The 24,731-nt window shown below is 36.2% G+C and overlaps 2 protein-coding genes across 3 annotated transcripts; both read left to right on the top strand.

The window, feature by feature from the left end:
- The first annotated feature begins 1,444 nt into the window (after positions 1-1,444).
- Positions 1,445-5,241, top strand: LOC120208563. The gene is made up of 10 exons (XM_039207794.1): positions 1,445-1,585; positions 1,849-2,077; positions 2,293-2,397; positions 2,554-2,723; positions 3,044-3,177; positions 3,280-3,457; positions 3,579-4,140; positions 4,340-4,452; positions 4,574-4,823; positions 5,000-5,241. Exons 1-10 carry the CDS (start codon positions 1,524-1,526, stop codon positions 5,237-5,239), a joined length of 2,043 nt encoding a protein of 680 aa, XP_039063725.1. The 5' UTR covers positions 1,445-1,523; the 3' UTR covers positions 5,240-5,241.
- Positions 5,242-8,513: 3,272 nt separating this feature from the next.
- On the top strand, positions 8,514-22,734 carry LOC120208594 (protein RRP6-like 2). 2 transcript variants are annotated; one of them, XM_039207825.1, is made up of 14 exons: positions 8,514-9,304; positions 10,679-10,834; positions 11,069-11,227; positions 11,296-11,379; positions 11,808-11,887; positions 12,000-12,050; positions 12,688-12,796; positions 20,162-20,244; positions 20,325-20,370; positions 20,563-20,650; positions 20,756-20,925; positions 21,277-21,567; positions 21,643-21,726; positions 21,928-22,734. In XM_039207825.1, exons 1-14 carry the CDS (start codon positions 8,564-8,566, stop codon positions 22,561-22,563), a joined length of 2,778 nt encoding a protein of 925 aa, XP_039063756.1. In that variant the 5' UTR covers positions 8,514-8,563; the 3' UTR covers positions 22,564-22,734. The 2 variants fall into 2 exon arrangements, with proteins under 2 accessions (XP_039063756.1, XP_039063755.1); XM_039207824.1 differs by having other exon boundaries at positions 21,643-21,744.
- The last annotated feature ends 1,997 nt before the right edge of the window (positions 22,735-24,731 follow it).

Below are 24,731 nucleotides of genomic sequence, written 5' to 3'. Positions count from 1 at the left end.
TATTGTTTTTGAGCAATTTGAGTAGTTCTATAACTTTTCCGCAAACACATATTAAATTTTATATAAAATATTGGCTTAATGTAAAATAATTGTTCAAACTATACACAAAGTTAACTCTATATGTCTAAAGTTTTTTTTTTTGCTAAAAATAGTTATTTAACGTTTTTTTCCGTTACACGTTTAGGTGTCCACCGCTAAAAAAATCGTTAAACGACACATATCACATTTATATTTTTTTATTTTTTAAAAAATAAAAAAATTCCCCCAGTGTCTTCCCCTCCCCCTGTCGTCCCTTCCCTCCCGTCTACCCTTGCTTTCTCTCCCTCCCATTCCCCCCCCCCCTCTCGGTCGTTCCTTCCCTCCCATTCACCCCCTGCTTTCTCTCCCTTCCATCCCCTCACGTTTTTCTCGTCCCACTTCCTTCCAGATATACGAACTCCGACGACAATTTGGGGTTTTGATCATTAAGTTTTCACTCATCGTGCATCATCGTTCTACTTCACCAGTCAATCGACAACGTGGGGTTTCGACTGGTCAACAACGTGAGGATTTCCACCGACGATGATGACATTAGTGGTGGTTGACAGTGGGAAAGATTAGATTTTAGGGTTTGAGTATTTAGAATTTGGAAATTTTGAGGTCTTTTTGTAAATTTAGGGAAAAAATGAGGTTTTTTAAATAATAATATTTTAAGTTTTCTTTTTAAAAATAAAATATTAAAAAATATATAAGAGTGATACATGTCACTTAATGATTTTTTCACGGCTGTTATGATATAGATAACTAAAAATGTAACGTTAGAAATATTATATACATATTTTTAATAAAAAAAAATCTTTGTACATCTAAAATAAACGTTGTATATAATTCAGACATTTATGTTTGTATTAAACCTAAAATTTTCGTTGAGCCAAAAAAACCCAGTATTTAAAGCCCAAATATACAACCACCTGGTAATGTTCCAACCTGGTAATAAAATTAATAATCTTATATACAATTTTATTTAATAATTCTATTTTTCAAAAGTATATATTCGAATTAAGGTGAAGAACTTCAGTGACTTCGGTGGTAAAAGAATTATTATTATTCTTTGAAGTCTCTGGTTCGAGCATAAGAAATATCATGAGTAAAAGTATTCAATGTCAAAAAATTAAAAATAATTATTTTTTAACATATATTACCTTGTATTTATAAAAAAAAATATTTGAATTAAATTTTACAAATAAATATGATGAATACATTTTAGTTAACCTGCATAGTTGATGACAGAATTAATAATAAAAACTTAAAATAATGGGATAGAAGAACGAGGAATTGAAGAATTTTTTTTTGAAATGTAAGCACGTAAGGACAACAGCTGTTAATTTGCATGGCCAACCCAACGTGTCAGCCATAGGAGAACCCACCTCTTCGGTTCTTTTGCCGCCTTCATTTCCTTTGATAATCGAAGATTCAAAAGGCCATAAGCTATTTTTCTTCATTGATCAAAGCAAAATAGCAAGAGATTCAAGAAGTCGAACAAGATGATGTTGGAGAGGAAGCATCTTTCTTCCATTGCCAACCATGTTCTTCAACGAAGTGCAGAGTAATATATATATATATATATATATATAAACACTTTTTTTCTTAAATGATATGTGTTTTACATAGTGTTATCACACTGTCAGTTTGATCTTTTTGGTAGATTCTTCTTACCTTGTGATGGGTGAACGAATGTGTTTATATATATATATATATGCATGTATGTATGTATGCATTTATCAGTTTTTTCCTATATTTATTTGCATGTTCAAACATGGTACACGCACAGCATAATAAGAGAGCTTTCAATAATCTAAATTTGCACAGGGAACTTGGTTCTTCAGTGGATCGTTTGGTAAAAGAATTCGAAGCGAAATGGGAACCCGAAGCAGGCGATTTTTCGAAGAAATTAGTGGAATTTTGCAGCCTAAAAGCCCTGATTAACTTGTGTCAAAATATGAAAGAAAAGATGAGCAATGGATCATATAGCCGGTTTACATATGATATGATGCTTGCTTGGGAGAAACCAAGAGCTGTCGACGAAGAGCCGCGATCGGTGGGCATATATTAACCTCTCGATCATAGTCTACATTGGAATTTTCTTCGATTTTGAGTTGCAATCTTTTGCCTGAACAATCCATTTTGGAAGAAATTTGTTGTGCAATTTTGTTTTTTTCATGTTCTTTGTAATATTTGCCTTATAGTTAGTCAAATTTACCTTTTGACAACTTTCTCTACATGCATAGTTCTGATATAATTATGTTGAGTTAGCAGGAGTACTTTGGGAAGGGGAAAGAAGATAGAACTATACGAGTACAAGAGCCGACCGAGCAGGATGATATCTCTCTTTTCTATTCGGACCAGATGCCACTCCTCGTAAGAAAATTTACTTCTAATCACTCGATTGCTTTAATTTGTTCACAAAATAATTGATTGGAGAAACTGATGCCTGTACTATATGAATATATGTTTATGTTTATCAAGAGTGTTTTGTCATTCTTAGACAATTGATTTGTGCACTTTTCTTGATAGGTTAATCATGATCCGAGTGTTGAAGGAGATGCTTTTGTGTGGTTGAGTTCATTAGTTCCATTAGCTGCCGACATCACTAACGGAAGATTCACGTTCGAAAAGCTTACCTTGCCTACCGGAAATCACCTCTTTTTCCCAGCATATGATAGGTTCCTAAAAGAAATTCACAAGTATGCAATCCAAACTCTACTTGAAAGAAATGCTGCTTTTCTGAGGACTTATCATTGCAGGATTACCTTGATTATATTATCGTCATAGACGGCACTTTCGGTTTGCTTTCATTTAGTTTTAATTTTATCTCATCTGCATAAACATCAATGATCATATAGTAATAAACCAGCACCATCGGTGAGACTTAAACTAATTATCACAACTCTGTTGAACAGTATAACAGAATTCTGACAGTGGTAGAATCAAACAATTAACTTTACTCGTTTTAACTGCAATATTGTAAGTGTTTAATATGCCTTTGAAAACTGTTGGTCAACAGTTGCATGAAGCATTTGCAGAAACAAGCAAAACCGAACGGTGTAGAGTTGGCTGATGATGAATTTATATTACATGTCGAAGGAACAGCTAGCTCACAAAGAGTAGTACGCCATATTGAAGGCACAAGTTGGCCTGGTTAGTTTTCTGTTTCTATTATGATCAAATAAATGTCTCATCTTACTACAATTTGAGTGATTGTTACCAAGTAATCACTCACTGTGAAGGGTACTTTTCTAGGGAGGCTTACACTGACTAATTACGCTCTCTACTTTGAGGCTTCTGGGGCAATAAACTACGAAGATGCACTTAAGATTGATCTTACGAGGAAAATTGATCACAGTGTTAAACCAGCTGCAACAGGTCCATGGGGTGCTCCACTTTTCGACAAAGCCATAATCTACGAGTCCCCTGACTTGTAAGTTATACTTGCAGCTTGTCTAGCTAAATGGTACTGAAATTTCGAAGTAATGTTTTACCTTGTACTGACAAATGTGAAGAACTAGTTATTTCTGACTTTAGTTTTTGAGTTTTTCTAGACCAGGAGTTCTGCTGGAGTTTCCCGAGATTACAAGCTCCACAAGGCGCGACCATTGGCTAGCACTTACTAAGGAGATTCTGCTAATGCACAAATTTTTATCAGATTTTGAGGTGGAATGTCCCATACAAGCGTGGGAGATGCATGCAAGGACCATTTTGAGCATAATAAGGCTTCATGCAGCAAGAGAAATGCTAAGAATTTGTCCACCAAATCCGATAAGTTTCTTGATTTTCGGTTTGTATGAAGAGTTACCAAAAGGGGATTATGTACTCGAACAGCTTGCTCAGAGTCTAAAGGAGGTAGATAGTGGGCAACCATGTAGTGCAAGCTCGATATTGAGGAAACTGAACCTTCCAGAGCACATCATGTCAAGTTTAGAAGTGAAAAGAGTGAATGAGGTGAGTAAAACTATTGCAGTTGGCAAAGATGATGATGATAAGATCTCACTCGGGACTGCCATTGATCAAGCGAGAAAGGAAGGAAGAGGAGTTGCCAAAGCTAGAGCCACGGTCGAGGGGCTGAAAGAGGAAGGGATCAGTGAAAGTGCTATGATTCTTATGGTAATTACTCACTCTTTCCACTCGTATGCCTATCATTCCGGTTGCAGGGTGAGCATAACATGCACACTTTGAATCATGGTAAGAGGGTGCACATCATATCATGATCCGGGACCCTGTAGCATTGCTTTCGATGAGCCAATGAAACTTTTCATAGTGATTAAGAACTTATTGGTGCCACTTATTCTTTTGGCATATGTAGGAGCTACTAAAGCCACTTAGAAGTGTATTCCCTTGGTTTCGAGACATCTTTTCATGGGAGAGACCAGCAACTACTGTTCTGGCATTTGCCATAATTACACTGTTAGTATACAAGTAAGTCGGTTTTGATCTTTCTTTCTTTTTTCCACCTAGTACATGTAAAAAAATTCAAAATCTTGATGCAAATTCGAATCATAGGACAGTAAATTAACTAGGCATGATGTTCTTATTGTAGGGAATGGATCGGCAAGGCGATATGTTTTGGTTTGCTTCTGGTGGTAGCGAATATGGCAAGAGCAAGACAAGAAAGGCTTAAAGACAAGCAAAAGGAGATAGTTGTGTACACCGGCTCCGACAATAATGCGAGTACGAGAGAGAATGTAGTCTCTGCTCAATACAGATTTTTGACACTTCGTGAGACAATAAAGGAGGCGAATGTAACGATACTGAAGTTGCATTCACTTCTGGTTTCGAGGGCACACAAGGTATTCATGCAATTACATATTCTTTGAGTTTGGAACTTTAAGATTAAGCAAAATTAAATGCATTCCTCCGCAAGATTTATGGTGAAACTTTGTGCTTTTTTTTTGTTCTTTTGGAGAAATCTTTGGTTCATAATTCCATACTCCAAGGAAATTAACACGCTTGTTATCCATTTCAGCATGCAAATACGGTGATGCTCGTGATGATCGGATTGGCGATGTTGTTTGCTCTGATTCCCTTTAAGTATATCATAATTGCCGCTGTTTTTCATTCCATGGTCACGACATCACTGGTAGGGAAGTATATTGGAAACAACCAAGGAGATCGAGATCAAAATCGGCGGTTGAAAGAGTGGTGGGACTCGATCCCGCCTACCCCTATTCGGGTCATTAACGAGGCCCCTGTCAACCCTGAATAGGCATGCTTCACGCTTTACTTCGCCCGAAACATAGTTGAATGTTCGTTTGATATATGCATATATTACCATCACAGGTTATAGATTTTCTTCTCTATAGGAATAACTGTTGAGCGTAATTAGTATTCACAAATGACAATAGCAATAAAACAAAGGAAATTGTTGTCAAAAGTCACCATGATGAGCACATATATACATCCATGCTTGGACAATATACATTTATATTTCAATAGCAGTTTCTGAATAAAAAATGTCAAAATTTTATTAACTTTCATAGAAATAAAGGGTCAAGTCCAGTAGATTCAAGATCAACTATTATCAAGAAGAGCTAATTTCTGGTATTCCTCACCTGAAACAGCAGCTTTTATGACAGTTCATCTTCATGGAAGCATATAAAGTTCTTCTATCGTCCATAAACCAGTGTCACCTCATTTAGTATTCCAATCTTTGGTACACATTCATGGAGTCTTAAACTAGAGGTTTAATCGATTAATTTTTTGTTTTTATAATGAAAAATATATAAATTCAAGTTTAATTTTAATGAATGACCAGGATTTAAATAGTGTTTTCGGTCGCGTTGCGTTTATTACGGTCATTGTAGATATCGCAATCGTGATTTCGAAGGAACTGATTTTTTAATAAAAACCCGTTTTAAAAAAAATAATAAAATAACAAAATAATAGCGGAATAGCGGTCCCGTTAAATTGCAGTCGCGATTTGCCGCTATTGGTGTGATCTCATTTTACACCGTTATTTTTCGCGATAGCAATTTCAGATACTGCCTCGGCGATATTACTATTTAAATCCAAATCCATTTGAATGACTCCTATAATGAATGAATAAATGAATGTAGCATTTTTATTCTTTATTAAGGAATTTAAGGAGAAAAAATAATGTTCAATTATCTTTCAAACGGGAAGTGTCTTTACTGCATTAAATTAATACTTTCTATCTTCGATTTAAATAAAGAAATATTAAATTTTGAGATATTCAATGGGATATAATTTTGCTTCTTCTATAATACTCAATTTAAATTAATTAATAATAAGTCGGATATCCGTGGTTATATGATATCAACTGTTTCGATTGGTAGTCCTTTCTCTCAAATTCGTATGATATCCACTCTTCTTTGTAAAGCTTGGTACGTTGATTTCAACTTGGTGAAGAGGGAAGTAAATGGTGCAGCGGATTTCATGGTTAGCCCTGTAAATGAACTCAGCGAACCGTTCATGAACCGTGCGGCGGGAAGTTCGTTTATGTTCGTTTATTTATTAAATGAACGAATATGAACAAGAGTTTGCGTTCGTTTAATTAAATGAACGAACATGAACAAAGGGCTCGTTCGTTCATTTACGTTCGTGAACGTTCGATTATATGTTCGTTTATGTTCGTTCATTTATGTTCGAACAGAGGGCAAGTTGAATATGTTACAAAGATTATTGAAGTTGTTTGGATTTCAAGAAGATTCTTTTATTGAACAAATTAACTTTAAACTTTATTATGTTCATATAGCTTATTTATGATTTATGTATGTTTTTGTCGTATTTGAACAAATTAACTCTAAAGTTTCAGGTTATATTAATGAATTTTAAGTTGTTATTCTTGTTGTTTATTTTTTTACATTCATTTGTTGTGTTCGAGTAAGTTTGTTTTTGTGTTTGTGTTATTCGTTTATGTTCGTTTATTGTGTTCGTTTATGTTCATTTATTATGTTCGTTCGTTTGTGTTCGTTTATCATTGAAATAAACAAACATAAACGAACAAGCTATATTCCTTAATGAATGAACATGAACAAAAAAAATTTATTCGTTTATGTTCATTTATTTATTAAATGAACGAACATGAGCATATCTCCGTTCGTGTGCATTCGGTTCGTTTACAGACCTATTCATGGCTAAGGTTACTCATAGAAATGATGGCTCGTTAATTTTCTTGGGTCTTCAACCAATTTTTTATAAGGATATTCATGGCCCGAAGTTCACCAATCAAACAATAATACATTTTAAATCCCGTTATCGTATAACACTTCCATAACTAAAGGGAGGACAAGTGTTATATCCTTTGTCAATATGTAAGACATTCACTCTAACACCACACAATGACAAGAATTTTCAGTGTTACATTTCGCACACCATAATTATTCGAATTCAAGATTTTTAGAAAAAATAACTCTTTTTTATCATTATCGTCGTTTGATTTGTTCATGTTATCATCTTATTAGATGATATTAATTTATTAGAAAATGAAAAGTGGACATGATGATTCAAATGATCGAAATGAAAACATTTATTAACGATAATGCTTAATACTCAAATAAGTGTAAATTTTTTCCAAATAGGTGCTTATAGTATTTTTTGGACCATCCATATATCTAACATTACAAACGTAATTACTTTAGGTGCCCAAAACGTAGTGACCGTTAGTTTTCTCCGTTAAGTGACACGTGTCATAATATGATAATTTTAATTTTTTTTAAATATTAGAAATATTATTATATTTATTATAAAAAACCTAATTTCTTTTAAATTACAAAAAAAAAGCCTCAAAATCCCTAAATTTTCTAAATCCTAACACTAACCTATCAATGTTGCCCTTTCCAGCCACAACTACCGCCGCCGACATAGTCTCTGCCATCATCCTAGTTATACATCATTGTAGTTGTCGTCGATTGGCCTTCGGAATCGTGTGGGATCACGATTTTCATCATAGAGTTCACAAAGTATAAAACGTCAATTCACCGTCAATTGGTCACAATTTCATAGGGATTTTGGTCGCCGGGGGGAAGTGAGGTCAGATGAAGCTTCGTCGATGACAAAGGGAGGCGATCGACGTGGATTTAGGGGTTGAAATAAAGGTTTTCAAAGTTTTGGAGTTATTTTAAAATTTATGTGCTTTCTTTTTAAATTATATATATATATATATATATTAATTTTATATAAAATTTTTAAAAATTATCAGATTGAGACATGTGTCACTTAACGGAGGAAATTAACGCCGTTAAAAGTCCCAACACCTAAAGTGGTAACATTTGTAATGTTAGGTACCTGGATGATCCAAAAAATACTGTAGGCACCTATTTTAGAAAAAGGATATAATTTGGGCACTTATTTGGGTATTAAGCCTAACATAATGATTAAAATGCAAAATTTTCTATTTTTATTATCAAAGTGGAAGTGATCTAAAACTTAAGTGACCAATTACTGTATTTTACCCTTTCTTCAACAATTTCCTTTTTTGGCTTTATCGTCTACTTCGGAGATAATAAGAAAAACTTCCTAAAATTCTCAAAAACCTAATGTTTTCTTTCACCATAAACCCTAAAAAACGATGAACGACAACGACGATCAGATGACAATGGAAGACCAATCTCAACCTTCAGAAAGTTCTCAAGTTATTCAAACATTAGCTGCAGGTCCTCTTTCTTCCTCTCTTTCTTCACTCTCTTCCTCTTCTCGAATCCTCCCTTCCAATCAAGACTTTCATTTCTTCAACAACTTCAATGATTTCAAGCTTCCGATCGATCAAATTGCCAAAATATCAGATTCTTTGCTTGAATCCATTGGCGCATCGGCTAAAACCTGGGGCGCTAACAAGGTGATCAATTTCCCTAACAATATTGAAAGTATAGTCGATGATGAAGCTTATGATTGGCTCGTTGATATCAACGATGAAATTTGGGAACGATTCGACGTTTCCATGGACGAGTTTCAAAAGATTCGAAAGAAAGAAGAGGCGACGGGTCGGTTCATAGGGTCGGTTCCGGATAATATTGGGTTTCAGCTGGTTTACGGGAAGAAGAAGAAGAAGGTGGATGGTGGGTTAATGAGTGACTCGGCTAGAGTGTCAGTGAGTGGGAACGAAGGTGGGGGTTCGAGTTCTTCTGGAGTAAAGGTGAAGCAAGGGGCGTTGGCTACAGGGACGACAGGGAAAGCGAAGGTGCCATTTCATATACCAACGATACGGAAGCCTCAGGAAGAGTATAATATACTTGTCAATAATTCGAATCAGCCTTTCGAACATGTTTGGTTGCAGAGGAGCGAAGATGGGCAGCGTTTTGTTCATCCACTGGTTGGTTTTTTCTTGTTTAATATGTCTTCTATGGTTTTTCTTCTTTTTTCTCTTTTTGGGGCATAAATATGTCGTAGTTGATTTGTAAATGCTTGCATAATATTTCTCATTTTAGTTGGTTACTTATGTTATAGCCTTATAGGATAACAGCACAATGTTCCGTTTTTGTTTGGTTAATTCAACGAGTGTTGAATTTCATATTTTGTAGGATGATTTTATAATCTTTCTGTACTGAGGTGCAAAGGGTGAAAAGCTCCTGCTTGAGTAAACTAAGGAGCAATTCATTTGTTTGGCTCTCTCTCTCTCTCTCTCGCTCTCTCTTGTGTGTGTATAAGCTTAAGACATATAATTCTGATAATGAAACTTCAAAAGTGGTCTAATTTATCTTACAAAACATGCAATTTTTTTCTACAGGCCAATACACACATTTCTTATGGTCTCATGCTTGTTGTTGATGGGTTAAACACTGAGACCTAGAAATTTTGATATTGTCTCATTTTCACTATTAAAGATGCATTTAATAAAAAAATAAAGAAATTGGAGAGAATTTCAATGAGAGGCTTTTTTTGCTTTAAACGCCTTACAAAGAATTGTCCCTACACTCATCAAGTGTGAGTCTGATCAATGGGCCTTGGCCTAAAGGGTTTTTAAACCTTTTCGTCCGGTGCTAAGGCACAGTGCCTAAGCTCACTCCTTAACAACACTGGTTTGGGAGTTTTGATGCTTGTGGTCAGGAATAGAATAGGACATAATTGAAATTCTTTTATTGGCATTGCTAGGGCATTGGACTTGGTGCTTTTGTTTTTCTTTTGAGTGATAATGCACTTGCATATTTTCTGTGGCCCGAATTTTTGTACAAGAAGTGGCAAGAGTGAGTGATTGATATAGTTATTTTGAATGTTTTCACAGCAAAGAAACCTTTCCCATGGAGACAACATAGATGAATAAGGAGAACATAGCTGTCTTTTGAAGTTTTCTAGAATTATAGGCACCTTACATGGTTAAAAGGAAGGGGTTCAGTAAAATATGTCATTGAAGTGATAGTCTCTGTTTGCATTGGTTTGTAGTAACATATCTTGTAATCAAGGTCATTATTTCTTTATTGGGGCAAATTGTGACGTTGATAATAGGAACTAGAAGATGGGAAGGATGCAATTGTTTTAAGAATGTTACCATGTTCATAAGAGATACCTTAGTAACAATATTTAGATACGGATGTGATAAAAATTTTACTTTTTGTCTTGTTCTTATAGCTTAAAATCTCACACATCCAACTATGTTCAACAATAGCTTCTGAAACTTACTGGTTTATCTCATGTTAATTTGTGGTGCTTTCCAAAATAAGAGAAAAACAATTCTGTTTCTCTTTTACAGGAAAAGCTCTCTGTTATGGATCTTGTCGATAAAGATATAGCATATATTGAGCCTGTTAAACCCCCATCAATCAAGTCTACGTCATTCAAGCTGGTTGAGGAAGTAAAAGATTTGAAGGATTTAGCAGCGAAGTTGCGCAGTGTGCAGGAGTTTGCGGTAAACATCTAACTTTTAATATGCTTTATGTGATGGTGCATGTTTTGCTATAGGTTTATAGTAAGATATAGAATGAAGTGTTTGCCTGATCTGGAGAAAGGTGTCTGTGTATCTCTGGTATCTGGGCTACCAGTTATGTCTGTCATTGTATGCATAAGTGTAGGATTAATTTCTTTATTATCATAATATGTTACTTCTTTGCATTTAGTTTATTTTCTCTGTTATTATTCTCAGGTTGATTTGGAGCATAACCAATATCGATCTTTTCAAGGACTAACTTGCTTGATACAAATTTCTACCAGAACTGAGGATTTTATTGTAGATACTTTGAAGCTTCGGATTCATGTTGGCCCATATCTCAGGGAAGTTTTCAAGGACCCCACCAAGAAAAAGGTTTATCCTTTTGATAGCTTTTTTTTTTTTTAGTTTACTTCATTGTTTGATATCCTTAATTCAAATAGGTTATGCATGGAGCAGACAGGGATATTGTTTGGCTGCAACGAGACTTTGGCATATATGTGTGCAATCTCTTTGACACTGGACAGGTTTTATACTTTCAACCCACTTCAATGAACTTGATGATTTAATTTGATTCTTTTTATAAATACTTCGCTTTTTTTGGTATATGTTAAGAAAAAAAGTTTATGTAGAACATGATAACTTTTTATGAAATTATTTGTTGGTTAATTAGCAGTGTGACAATTAATTAAGGGAAAGGAAATTGGTACAACGTTTATATATGAACACTCTTTACTTGTGGTTTACATGATTAAACTAACTTAACTGGTTTTATGGATGATTACAAGGATGCTAAGCTCATAGGAACTTATTGATAAAGTTACCACCTACTTAACCAGTTTTGAGTGCAATTACTATACACATGAATTGATTATTTGATTGTTTTGAATTTGAAGTTAAAAGTTGTGTTGGACTTCTGTCAATATGTTGTCTTGTGATTTTGCATGTTTCTCAGGCTTCAAGGGTCTTGAAATTGGAAAGAAATAGTTTGGAGCACCTTCTGCAGCATTTTTGTGGAGTTACAGCCAACAAAGAGTGGGTTTTGATTTAAATTTGATCTTCTTTATGGTTTCTACTTTCTACTTCTCTCCTCTTTGATCATCATCTGTGCCATTTTCCTTACAGTTGATTAGCCAACTCAATGCAGGTACCAGAATGCAGATTGGAGATTGCGTCCTATTCCTGATGAAATGCTCAGGTAACATTGCTTTTTCTCTCTTCAGTTGCCACTTTTACTCCTTAGCTAGTTAAATAATGTCTTATTGCTGCACTTGCATTTGTCATTAAAGTAGATGGTTGATTGCTATTGACCACTTTTTTAAAAAGAAAATATAGATAAAAAAATAAAGAGAGAAAATAAAGCATTACTTCACCTATGAATTTGACATTGTTTATGCATCAAACTTTTGTTGTTTTCTAGGTTTGCTATACCGTTGTCCCTTTTGAACAATTTTACGCTAACTGTGACATCTTTACTTTTTGTGTTCTCAAAGTAGTGCTTGTGGTTGAGTGTTAACCCTGTCAAACTTATCGGAAAAGGAAAAAACTTAACCATCAAATCTATTAGACTGTCATTACTGCCATTTTATGTTTTTATGAGAAGAAAACTATCAAAGACGAAGATGTAAATAGTAGTTAAATTTGACTTTTTAATCAATGTGAGGTAAAAACACATTGCTCTTTATTTATGACTGTACTTTTTGTACTAACATATTACTCTCTCCAAGCTTGAAGAAAATTTCAAGTTCCTGTCACTGTGATTGCAATTATTGAAGAGGAAACTTCCATCGTTGTCTGTCTCTTAAGTGTTCCTTTTTATTACGTTTTTATGGCAGATATGCTAGAGAAGACACTCACTACCTGCTGTACATTTATGATTTAATGAGAATCAAATTGCTATCAATGCCCAAGGAAGGTGAACATTTAGATGCTCCTTTGGTAGAGGTATGATACTTTAAATCACAGTTCACAGCATTTTCTACATTGACAGAGCATGTTGTATCATATATTATCCCTTCTAGAATAACACTAGCTAAGAGATTTTGATGGTCTTAATCTTTAGTTACATTCATGTAAGAGCTGTGTTCTTTTCGACATTCCGCTCAGGGTTTTAAAAAACGGTCCGCGACCGCGATTTCGGCCACGATATAGCGGTTTCGCCGCTGTCCGAGTTACCCGCGACGGCCGCAATCATTGTAAATCCGAAATAACCTAAACCGCGACCGCGACCGCGATTTAAAACACTGATTCTGCTGGCTTCTGACATGTTATTTTGTTCATTCTTTAATTTATAACTTAAAGCCGAGGTTGTGTTAAAATTTAATTTATTTGACCGTCTATACCCCCCTCCCAAAAAAAAAAAGAAGAAAAATGATGTTTTCATAAGCCATCAAAGGCTTTCCACAAATTGAGATTTGGGCGTAGAAGGATTGAACTGTATTGAAGGAATAGGAGAATACAAAAAAGTATTAACTGTCGGTATCAATATAATCCTATACTTTGGATACCGTTTGTCAGTTTGATCGAGTATAATGTCTACAGATTACATCTTTTGTTGATTTTTTTGGGGTGAAATTGTCATGGTGGAAGGAGAAGGGAGAGAACGCGAGGAAGGATTGGGGGAAGAATTGGGGGAAGAATTGCGAATGTTAGGGATTGAGCAAGAGAAATTAAGGATTAAAGCACGTGAGAAAGGGGCTAAGGAATTACCTGAAGTAGAGCAGGCTGATTCATATCAGATGATGGAGCCGGCCCAAGAAGAATGAAGGCAGCCCAAGTCAGCTAGTCCAGTATCTGCAGAAGAAGACAAAGCATTAAAGGGTTGTTATATTTTGTTAGAAAGGACAGCCAGCTGGCAATCCTTCTGTTGGCATTGTAACTAAATAAATTGGCTGAGTGAATATTTTTCCAGGATGTCATGAATGAACGATCATTTTCTTCTCTGAATTCTCTCTAATTTCTCTATTCCTATTACCTATTTCTCACTTTCTCTTCTAAATCATCTAAAACCATAACAATTGGTATCGAGAGCCTTGGTTCTGGCAAGTAAATCAGGAGCATGACAAAGAAAAATCAGAGTATGGAAGCTGATTTATCTGGGTTGCAGAAGCAGATGGAGGAACTAACAGCCTTGGTGAAACAAGGCCGCGATGAGACTAATCCACCGAAATGGTGGGAGACTCAGGAAAACAGGATTGCTGCACTAGAAGCAAGAATGTCCACTAATCAAGGTTATGTGGAGGAGCTGTTGAAGATTTTAACGGGCAGAAATGGTGAGCAAGAGCAGTCTGCAGGTGAGCAGGTAAACTCTCCTAATAACTGTAAAGATGGAGAAAAAAATCCTGTTTTGATCACTGTAGTGAAGGATAAATCAAGATTCACCTATAAAACTGATGAACCAGGGATATTGAAAGATAAGCCTGATGCTTGTTTAGCCCTTAAGAACGATTCTAGGCATGAAAATCAAATGGGTGAAAACAGTAACAGTAGACCTATTATGCTGGGATGGGAAGCTGAAAACAGGGGACCAGGGGGTTCTTTGTGGCAGAGACCTAAAGTTGAGCTGCCATTTTTTGAAGGGATAAATCCTAGGGGGTGGCTTCAGAAGTGTTTGAAGTATTTTTCTCTATGCAATGTTCATAGGGATCAAAGGGTGGAAGTGGCTACTATGTATCTTCAAGGAAAAGCAGAAATATGGTTTGATGGCTATATTATGCAGAAGCATCATGTAACTTGGCATGAGTTTGAAGCTGACTTGTGTCATAGATTTAGTGATAGGTCTTTTTCTGACATTGTGGAGGAATTCACTAAGCTTACTCAGAAAGGATCTGTTGAAGACTATCAAGAAAGGTTTGAGGAGCTACAACCACACATGTTATTACAGAATCCTACTTTGAGTGAGGGTTTCTTTGTGTCACTTTTTATAAGTGGACTTAGGGAAGACATCAAACATAGAGTAAAAGCTTTAGATCCTAAAAATTTGTTTGAGGCATGCAAACAAGCTAAGCTCTATGAGTTATCTGTGGAGTTTGAAAACAGAAGGTTGAGACCTTCCTTTAAAGTCCCACCCTACCCAAACCCCATTACTAATTCCAAGACAAATTCAATGCCATTACCTATTAAATCCGCACCAATTTCTAATCCTAAACAGAATCTCATTGATTACAGAAGGCAAAATAACCTTTGTTTTAAGTGTGGTGACAAATTTCAGCCTGGCCATCAGTGTAAGACAAGAAACTTGAATATGATGATTGAAGAGGAGAATATTATTCCTACAGATTCTGTTCCTACTGACTCAGAACAGCAGACAATGCAAGAAGAGGAAAGTTTAGAAATATCAATGAATGCAATTACTGGTTGTATTAGCCATAATACATTGAGAATTCAAGGAACAATTCAGGGCAGACCTTTGAACATTCTGATTGACAGTGGGAGTACACACAGTTTTTTGACACCTGAATGGGCTGATGCTGGAATTCAAGTTCTAACTCCCTACCCTTTAGCTATCACAGTAGCTAATGGCCAACAGCTCTATAGTTCAGCTAGATGCAACAAAGTGCAGTGGCAGATGCAAGGACACTCATTCATACATGACTTTAGACTCCTTAAATTAGGAGGAAGTGATATGGTTTTAGGGGTGGATTGGATGAGATTATATAGTCCAATTTTGATGGATTTCAATAAAATGACAATGAGTTTTGACCATCAAGGTGCAAATATTGTTATACAAGGACAGCAACCTTCACTACTGTTGCAGCAGATTTCAGGTGCTACTTTATTAAAAATGACAGCATCTAATGCTGCTATATTGGGGCATGTGATTCTGTTGAGTATGAATGATACTCCTAAATCAATTCCTGCAGCTCTCAAACCTCTTTTAAAGAGGTATACCTCTGTTTTTGCTGAACTTACAGGGTTACCTCCTACAAGGACTCATGATCATGTTATTCCTCTCAAACCTGGTTCTAGTCCTATTAATCTCAGACCCTACAGATTTCCTCATAACCAGAAGACAGAAGTAGAACAGCAGATTGCTAAAATGTTAGACTCCTCTATTATTCAACCTAGCAAGAGTCCCTTTGCTTCACCATGCCTCTTAATTAAGAAAAAGGATGGGACTTGGAGGTTTTGTGTTGATTACAGACAATTAAACAATCTGACAGTAAAGGACAAGTTTCCTATTCCTGTGGTGGAAGATCTATTAGATGAGTTATATGGTGCAGTTTATTTTTCCAAAATTGACTTAAGGTCAGGCTATTGGCAAATCAGAATTAAAGAGGAGGATATCTACAAAACAGCATTCAGAACTCATCAAGGGCATTATGAATTCAAGGTAATGCCATTTGGTCTTACTAATGCCCCTGCTACATTTCAAGCATTAATGAATGATTTGTTTAAATCATTTCTTAGAAAGTTTGTTTTGGTGTTTTTTGATGATATATTAGTCTACAGTAATTCCATGGCAGAACATATTACTCATTTGCAATTGGTTTTGGAGGTTTTGAAAGCAAATCAGTTATTTGCAAAACTGTCCAAGTGTTTTTTTGGACAGACCCAAGTGGAGTACTTGGGGCATATTATTTCAGCAGCAGGTGTGGCAACAGATCCTACTAAGATAGAAGCTATGAAGAATTGGCCTCTTCCTAAATCTTTAAAGTCTCTGCGTGGATTTTTGGGTTTGACTGGTTACTATAGGAGGTTTATTAAACACTATGGTTCCATAAGTAAGCCCTTGACTCAGATGCTTACTAAGGACAGTTTTCAATGGTCTTCTGCAGCTTTGACTGCTTTTGAAAACTTAAAACAGGCCATGTGTATTGCTCCTGTTTTAGCTTTACCTGATTTCACTAAGAGTTTCTATTTAGAAACTGATGCTAGTTCAGGGGGTATTGGTGCTGTGTTATCTCAGGAAGGCAGACCTATTGCTTATCTAAGTAAGGCTCTCAGTCCTAGACATGTTGATCTCTCCATTTATGAAAAGGAGTATCTTGTTATATTATTAGCAGTTTCTAAATGGAGGCATTATTTGGAGAGTAAGCCATTTATTATTAAAACTGATCATGAGCCTCTAAAGTATTTATTAGAGCAGAAATTGACCACCACAATTCAGAAGAAGGGGCTGACTAAATTATTGGGGCTTGATTACTCTATTCAATACAGAAAGGGTAAGTCAAATATTGTGGCAGATGCTTTGTCTAGGCAATGGGAAGATCATAGTCAACTGTGGGCTATGGGAACTACTCTGATCATTCCTAGTTGGGTGACAGAAGTGGAAGGCAGTTATAAGGATGACAAATTGGCTGCTGATTGGATCAAAATATTAATTGTGAATGCTACTGCTGATCCTAATTGGAAATTTTCCAAAGGAATACTACGATTTAAAGGCAGAGTTTATATTGGTCCTACTGGGTCTTTGAGGCTTCAAATTCTGCAAACATTACATGATTCCCCTCATGGGGGCCATTCAGGAATTCAAGCTACTTACCAGAGGATAAGATCATATTTTTATTGGCCTGGACTTAAAACTATGGTAGCCACTTATGTCAGATGTTGTAAAGTTTGTCAACAAACTAAGGTAGAACATGTGCCTAAACCAGGTTTGCTACAGCCTTTACCTATTCCTCACCAGGCTTGGGAGGTGGTTACTATGGATTTTATTGATGGCTTACCTACTTCATTGAAGAAAAACTGTATATTGGTGGTGGTGGATAAGTTTACAAAATACAGTCATTTTATGGCATTATCCCACCCTTACACTGTGGTTGAGGTAGCTACGTTGTACTTAAATAATGTCTACAAGCTACATGGTCAGCCTAAACTAGCTATTTCAGATAGGGACAAGACATTCACTAGCCTCTTTTGGAAAGAACTAATGAAGCAGCTTGGCACTACTACACTATTCAGCACTGCTTACCATCCTGAGACTGATGGTCAAACAGAAAGGGTGAATCAATGCCTTGAACAGTATTTAAGAGGGCTATGTTTTTTTCGACCAAAGCAATGGGCTAAATGGTTGCCACATGCTGAATGGTGGTACAATACTACTTATCATACAGCACTAAACCTAACACCCTTTCAAGCTCTATATGGCTATAAACCTCCTACAATGGTTTGGGAGACTGAAACAACGATACAATCTGTTGGGGAACTAATGAGGAGCAGGGAAGAGATCAGGCAAATTGTGAAACAACAACTAGAAAATGCTGCAAACAGAATGAAACAGCAGGCAGATAAAAAGCGTTCTGAACGAAATTTTGCAATAGGGGATTGGGTTTACCTCAAACTGCAGCCGTATCGTCAAACATCCCTTGCACTGAGGAGGAATCTGAAATTAGCAGCCAAATTTTACGGGCCTTACAAAATCTTAGAGAAAATTGGAGAAGTGGCATATAAACTTGACTTACCAGAAGCATCTCGATTACACCCTGTCTTCCATGTCAGTCTGTTGAAGAAGCATATTGGCTCTACAGTAACAGCCTTGACAGATCCTCCTGTGATAGATGAAGGGGGTCAGTTTCGCATAGAGCCAAGTAAAATCTTGGGAAGAAGAATCGTCAATCGTAATAATCGACCAGTTACTCAGTTGTTAGTGAGATGGACTAACCTCGACGAGTCGAACGATACTTGGGAGGATTACTCTGTTCTCCGCGGACAGTTTCCTTCTTTTGATCCTTGGGGACAAGGATCATCTCGAGGGGTGGGTATTGTCATGGTGGAAGGAGAAGGGAGAGAACGCGAGGAAGAATTGGGGGAAGAATTGGGGGAAGAATTGCGAATGTTAGGGATTGAGCAAGAGAAATTAAGGATTAAAGCACGTGAGAAAGGGGCTAAGGAATTACCTGAAGTAGAGCAGGCTGATTCATATCAGATGATGGAGCCGGCCCAAGAAGAATGAAGGCAGCCCAAGTCAGCTAGTCCAGTATCTGCAGAAGAAGACAAAGCATTAAAGGGTTGTTATATTTTGTTAGAAAGGACAGCCAGCTGGCAATCCTTCTGTTGGCATTGTAACTAAATAAATTGGCTGAGTGAATATTTTTCCAGGATGTCATGAATGAACGATCATTTTCTTCTCTGAATTCTCTCTAATTTCTCTATTCCTATTACCTATTTCTCACTTTCTCTTCTAAATCATCTAAAACCATAACAGAAATTGACTTTTCTTGCTCCTTGCATCTTCCTTAACAACAAGTTTAAATGGATGTTAATGGAAGAGACCCCCTCCCATTTTTTCTTTTCTTGTTCGGTTGTTTGGTCAATTTGGAACAAGTTCATGTGCTACTGGAATATTCAGTCTGTTTTTCAAGTGGATGCTAAAAGTTTTCTTCTAGCCTGGGCAGAATTGAGGTCTAACTCTCTCATATGGTCATTTATTCCTGGAGTGGTTCTATGGACAATATGGAAAACTAGGAATTTTATTGTGTTTGAAGGAGGGAAGCTAGATCAAGCTGAAATTTTCTTTTTAGCAAGGTTCAGGCTTGCTTCATGGTTTTTAGCAAAAAATTCTCAGGTTTCTATCTCTAAGGATTGTCTTATTGCTGATCCTTCCTTAGGGGATTCTTGCTTACCATATTCTAATCGGATTTTATCAAAGTGTCCGTGGTCCCCTCCTCCCAAGGGCTTTATTAAACTTAATGTGGATGCTGCTACTACTAGTGATTGGAAGAGGAGTGGTTTAGGTGGTGTTCTTAAAGACGTATCTGGTTCGATCCTAGCATCTTTCAAAGAGCCTGCTGGTCCAGGGCCTCCTACAATGATGGAATTGAAAGTTATCCTAAAGGGTATGGTTTTCTTTGAATCTATTCGACAGAGATATAAGGAACGTTTGATTATCGAGAGTGATAGTAGGGTGGCTGTTGACTGGGATAAGGACACTGTTCTATGTCCTGCTGTTTATGTTCATATTGTTAAAGATATTATTCAAAAACTCAAAGATTATGAAGGCGTTATTAGATGGGTTAATAGGACTGCTAACCTAGAGGCAGATGTCCTAGCTAAGGCTGGCATTGGTTAATCCTCATGTTATTTTTAAAGGATGTTCCTTTTGGTTTTTTTATCTCCTTAAGGGAGTTAGGTGTTGTATTCCTATATTGATATTGTTGTTAATGAAATCCTAGGGCACTCTTTTCCTCCTTCCGCTGATTAAGGAACTATTTTTCAAGTTCCTTAAATCATGAAGGGGGTTTTTAATGAGGCCTAATATTCTTATCAAAATAAAAAAGTTTAAATGGATGTATGAATCCGTGAACTTGGTTGCTTTCTGTTATTTATTCTTGACTATTGTCTTAGTAGCAAATGTTCTGTTGCTTGCAGGTCTACAAGCGAAGTTTTGAAGTATGTATGCAACTGTATGAGAAAGAGATCCTGACAGAGAATTCATATCTCCATATATATGGGTTTGTTACTTGCTCAAGCTAGAAAATTTAAATGTATTCCGTAAACTTCAATTAAGTAATTATTCTTCTATTTAATATAGGTTGCAGGTGGCTGGTTTCAACTCTGAGCAGCTAGCAATTGTTGCTGTAAGTTTTTGTTGTTTTCATATCTATGTGACCCTTTGTTTACTTCTAAAATAACATACAGATTGGTTGTTGAACCATAAGAAATGTATAATTTCAACTCAGATAAATGTATTTGATGTACAATAGTCTTACTAGCCAAAATAGATGATATCCATTTATTTCGCTTATATGTCTCACCTAAATGGCTTATAGGGGCTTTGTGAATGGCGAGACAATATTGCCCGTGTAGAGGATGAAAGTACTGGTTACGTATTGCCAAACAAAACACTTCTTGAAATCGGTAGGAACTTTCATGTTTTTATCAAATTCTAGTAAATATATCATTCCTTTTCCGTATTTCTTATTGGTATTTTTACTAAGTTTTTGTTTTTCTTACCTCTAAAAGCCAAGCAGATGCCTGTAACTGCTCATAAATTGCGTCGGTTGTTGAAATCTAAACACCCATATGTGGAACGAAATCTTGGTGTGCTTGTTAGCATCATAAGGCAATCTATGCAGAATGCTGTTGCATTTGAAGCTGCTGCTCAACAACTTAAAATGGGACGTACACTAAGTGTAAGATTCAATACAGTGATTTGATAATCCTAATATATTATAATATTTTGTTGGGCTGTTTGTATGACTCGGAAAACAAAGCCCACCAAGTGATTCGTAATGTTAATATATTAAAGCTACAAAAGTGAAGTGTGCCAATTGATTTGATTCAGTTACATGAAGTCTGATAAAATGTTATGCTTATTAGAAACCATTTTAGTCTAAAGAATGGGTTGAAAATTGCTGATTTCATACCATTCTTTGCGCTGCTTCCTCATTAGTGTTTGTTTCGTTGAACCGGCCATGGGTTGGGAAAATGTTAATTTTATAATTACTGTTTGTCGAGATAACTGTAAGATTTCTACTGTGTAGACACCAGAACATATAGCATCGAACAAGGGAGCCAAGGTCTTACTTCCTGAGGTTCCAGCAGACTCGAACAAGGGACCTGATGGGATAACTGCACAATATTCTTCTCCACAACATAAACAGGAATTGATCAACATTGGAAGCAGTATCACTGAACTTGACACAGGCAAAAAACAAGGATTCTCTTTTGAGCCACATGTGAATGGTAGCTCAATGCACGCGAGAGAAAATCTTGCCAGCTCGTGGGAGAGTGGAGATGCAAATGCTTCTACAGTTATTGCACCTTCTGCAAAGGTAGCAAGTTGCTAATCCTTTTGTAGATGCATCTATTTTTTGACTAGTAGTCGATGAAATATTTGTTTCCTGTAGGCAACTGAAGCAACAATCCTGATTCTAAAGAAACCGAGCCGTGGCCTTGGAGCACTTCTGGGGAATGCTTCCATAAAGAAAAAAGTTGGTATCGAGAAAATGGTAAGTTTTTGTTATTCCTTTCTTGCTATTCTAGCTTTTGATTTTGTTGCAACAATTAAGCTAGTCAAAATGGTGTTGCAGTCTATGACAATCGCACTCCTCTCTGTTGAGATTATTTGTAATTTTGATTCCTTTGTGCATTTATTGTGCAAAGTTATTACTAATTTGTTTATTGTCATTTAGGAGAAGGAAGAGAGTAAGTTGGCGCAGATAAGATCTTCAGTAAACTTTTCGTTTCACTCATTTTTGGGAACAGAGGAGCTGTCGAAAACCCCAGCGATTGAGCCAACTAAACTTCCAGAAGTTCCACAACCCGAGGATCCTTCTGTTCTGATAGCTACCGAATCGTCGACAGTAGAAGATGTTATCATGTTGGAAGATAATTCGAATAAAGATGAACAAATTGATGGCAGCGATAACAGAGAAGTAACTGATAGACCTGAGGAAACTTCCATGACACCTTCCTCTGAAATCGAGAAAGAAGACGAGACCATGTCTTTATCCGATTTATCCACAAGCTTCCAACTGTGCTTTGAGTCTATGAATCAAAACACAAAAGCGGTTAAAGTGAAGAAATCAAAAGAACCGAGTGGTCTTTTGCAAATAAAGTCATTTGATTATGAAGCAGCCAGGAAGGAGGTCAAGTTTGGAGAAGATGCAGAGGAAGAATCAGGAAGCCATACAAACTATGCAGGTAAGAAGAAAAAAGGTTCAGCAGTTGGGCGACTTGAAATAGATGATGGGTCTAAACAATTTCCGCAAGCTAGACGGCGACAGGCTTTCCCGGCATCTGGGAACAGAAGTGCAACTTTCCGGTGAGCCTCCGATTGCGAATCCTAACCCCGTAAGACAAATGTTTAAACATCTTTGCATTTAAAATCTTAATAGAAAAGATGATCTTGTAAGGCTAGTCTGTTTAGGCTTTAGTGAGTATGCTTAAACAAAGCAACATGCAGACTAAAAGCAGTACCTAATATTGAAATGGATTTTTCTTAATCATGATTTTGCTTGCTAATTTATTGCACATGTATTTGTTTTCTATACAAGTTCTGTTCTTTTTAATATTTTTATTTTTTTTTCGTGAAAGAAAAAAAAAGACATAAATCAACTTACCTTAGTGGTTAAAGGAATTATTATTTTTAAAGGTTATGGGTTTAAAACTTGCGACTGTAAAAGTGATTAAACGTCATACCATCTGACAATATTTAGAGCAAATATTAATTTAAGCTAAAAAAATGAAAATTGCCGGCATGAACTGCAAAAAAATTGAACCTCTCGTTTAATTGTTTGAGAAAGAATATGTGAAATTAATTTTTTAAAAATATATTCATTTATCGGTAAATTAAAAGATCATTTTGGGTGAAGTATGTAAATGTGGTTAAAGTATTTAGTAATTTTAAAAGTATAAAATGAGAATTAAAATTTTAGTTTTACTATAAAATGAACGCCGATTATTAGCTGTTATTAAGTGCTTTTAAAGGGTCAGGTGATATATTAAGTTATTGTATAATATTTTATTTGTTCTTTTAATCGTAATTAAAATTTAATTTTATTAATTTTAAGTAATAATTTTAAAAAATTTAACAATGATATGAATACTATTAAAATATGAAAATTTATAACTTATTTTTAAAATTATAAAGTATTTTAAATTTTTTAATTTTTAATATTTTTATAAATCATATTATATAATAAAACTCTTCATATTTTTCTCATTATTTATACCCTCATCCTCCCATCCTCATGTTATACTTTAAGAGGGAAGCATGAGTGAAAAATATGCTGAATTTTATTCATCCTTCATCAGTGATACAATACACTATTTATAGAGAACACAGTAGAGTAGGAAGGTGGCAGTAACCATCTAACCATTCATCTTTCCCGTCATCGTCTCACGATTAGCATGTAGCTCATAGCTCCACATTCTACCTACTCTCCTGTGTCTTGATCATCAGTTACTTGAACCTTTTGACGAAATAAGTCAAAGTACTACTTGGTCAAAGGTTTCGTTAGACCATCATCCACCTGATGTGTAGTTGGTACATAATTCCCCCGTAGTTCTCCACTTGTCACCTTTTCTCGCACAAAACACATATCAAGTTCTACATGATCATGATCGCGCATGGAAGACATGATTGACACTCATTGTCACTTCATTGGTGTTGTCACACCATACCACAGGCACTTCATCTTGTATTTCCATATCTCGCAACAATGTTGGCAGCCACACATTTCAGAGACAACATGCAATACTCCTATACTCAGCTTTAGTGGTTGAATGAGCTAATGTTCTTTGCTTCCGGGAGCTCCAAGAAACTAAGTTAGTGCCCCTACTACACTTGTAAATTCTTGAACATCATCGAGAAGTTGACCGGCATCATTCGAGAGTTTGGGTGACAAAACCATCGGGGTTGAAGCAGGTTTAGCCCCATTCATCTTAGTTCGCTCCAGCAATTCTCGAATAAATTTCTGTTGTCCAAGCACGAATTGACCTTTGCCTCTTGAAACTTCTATGCCAAGGAAGTAGCGCAATTCCCCTAGGTCTTTAAGAGAAAACATGGCACCCAACTGTAGCACCACGTTTTCTACTGCAGTTGGTGAGTCTTCTATGATGACAATCTCATCAACATACACAAGCATGAACGCACATGATCCACCCTTGTTTTACACAAACAACGAGGCATCTGCTGCAGACTCCTTGAATCTGATTGTCACCAAGAACTCTTTAAGCTTTACATGCCACATTCGTGGTGCTTGCTTCCATACATCGCCTTGGTCAACCTACACACCAAGGGTGAGCCATCCTTTGCCTGTTGTTGGAAGCCAAGAGGTTGTGTCATAAACACTTCCTCACCAAATTCCCCATTTAGGAACGCATTATTCACGTCTACTGTCGCAAAGTCCAACCATGCGAAACAACCATAGACAGAACAATGTTAATAGTGGAGGACTTGACCATTGGGCCGAACGAATCAGACCCTTGATAT

Source organism: Hibiscus syriacus, unplaced genomic scaffold, assembly GCF_006381635.1.
Source record: "Hibiscus syriacus cultivar Baekdansim isolate YM2019G1 unplaced genomic scaffold, ASM638163v2 tig00016637_pilon, whole genome shotgun sequence".
Taxonomy (NCBI): domain Eukaryota; kingdom Viridiplantae; phylum Streptophyta; class Magnoliopsida; order Malvales; family Malvaceae; genus Hibiscus; species Hibiscus syriacus.
This window is presented reverse-complemented; position numbering and strand designations above follow the sequence as displayed.

Coding starts and splice junctions, on each gene's coding strand:
- LOC120208563 (XM_039207794.1), top strand. CDS start 1,524: ATGATGTTGGAGAGGAAGCATCTTTCTTCCATTGCCAACCATGTTCTT. Junction 4,453..4,573: donor ATTACACTGTTAGTATACAA/GTAAGTCGGTTT, acceptor TTCTTATTGTAG/GGAATGGATCGGCAAGGCGA. Junction 4,824..4,999: donor TGGTTTCGAGGGCACACAAG/GTATTCATGCAA, acceptor TATCCATTTCAG/CATGCAAATACGGTGATGCT.
- LOC120208594 (XM_039207824.1), top strand. CDS start 8,564: ATGAACGACAACGACGATCAGATGACAATGGAAGACCAATCTCAACCT. Junction 20,651..20,755: donor CAAAACACTTCTTGAAATCG/GTAGGAACTTTC, acceptor TACCTCTAAAAG/CCAAGCAGATGCCTGTAACT. Junction 21,745..21,927: donor AAGTTGGTATCGAGAAAATG/GTAAGTTTTTGT, acceptor ATTGTCATTTAG/GAGAAGGAAGAGAGTAAGTT.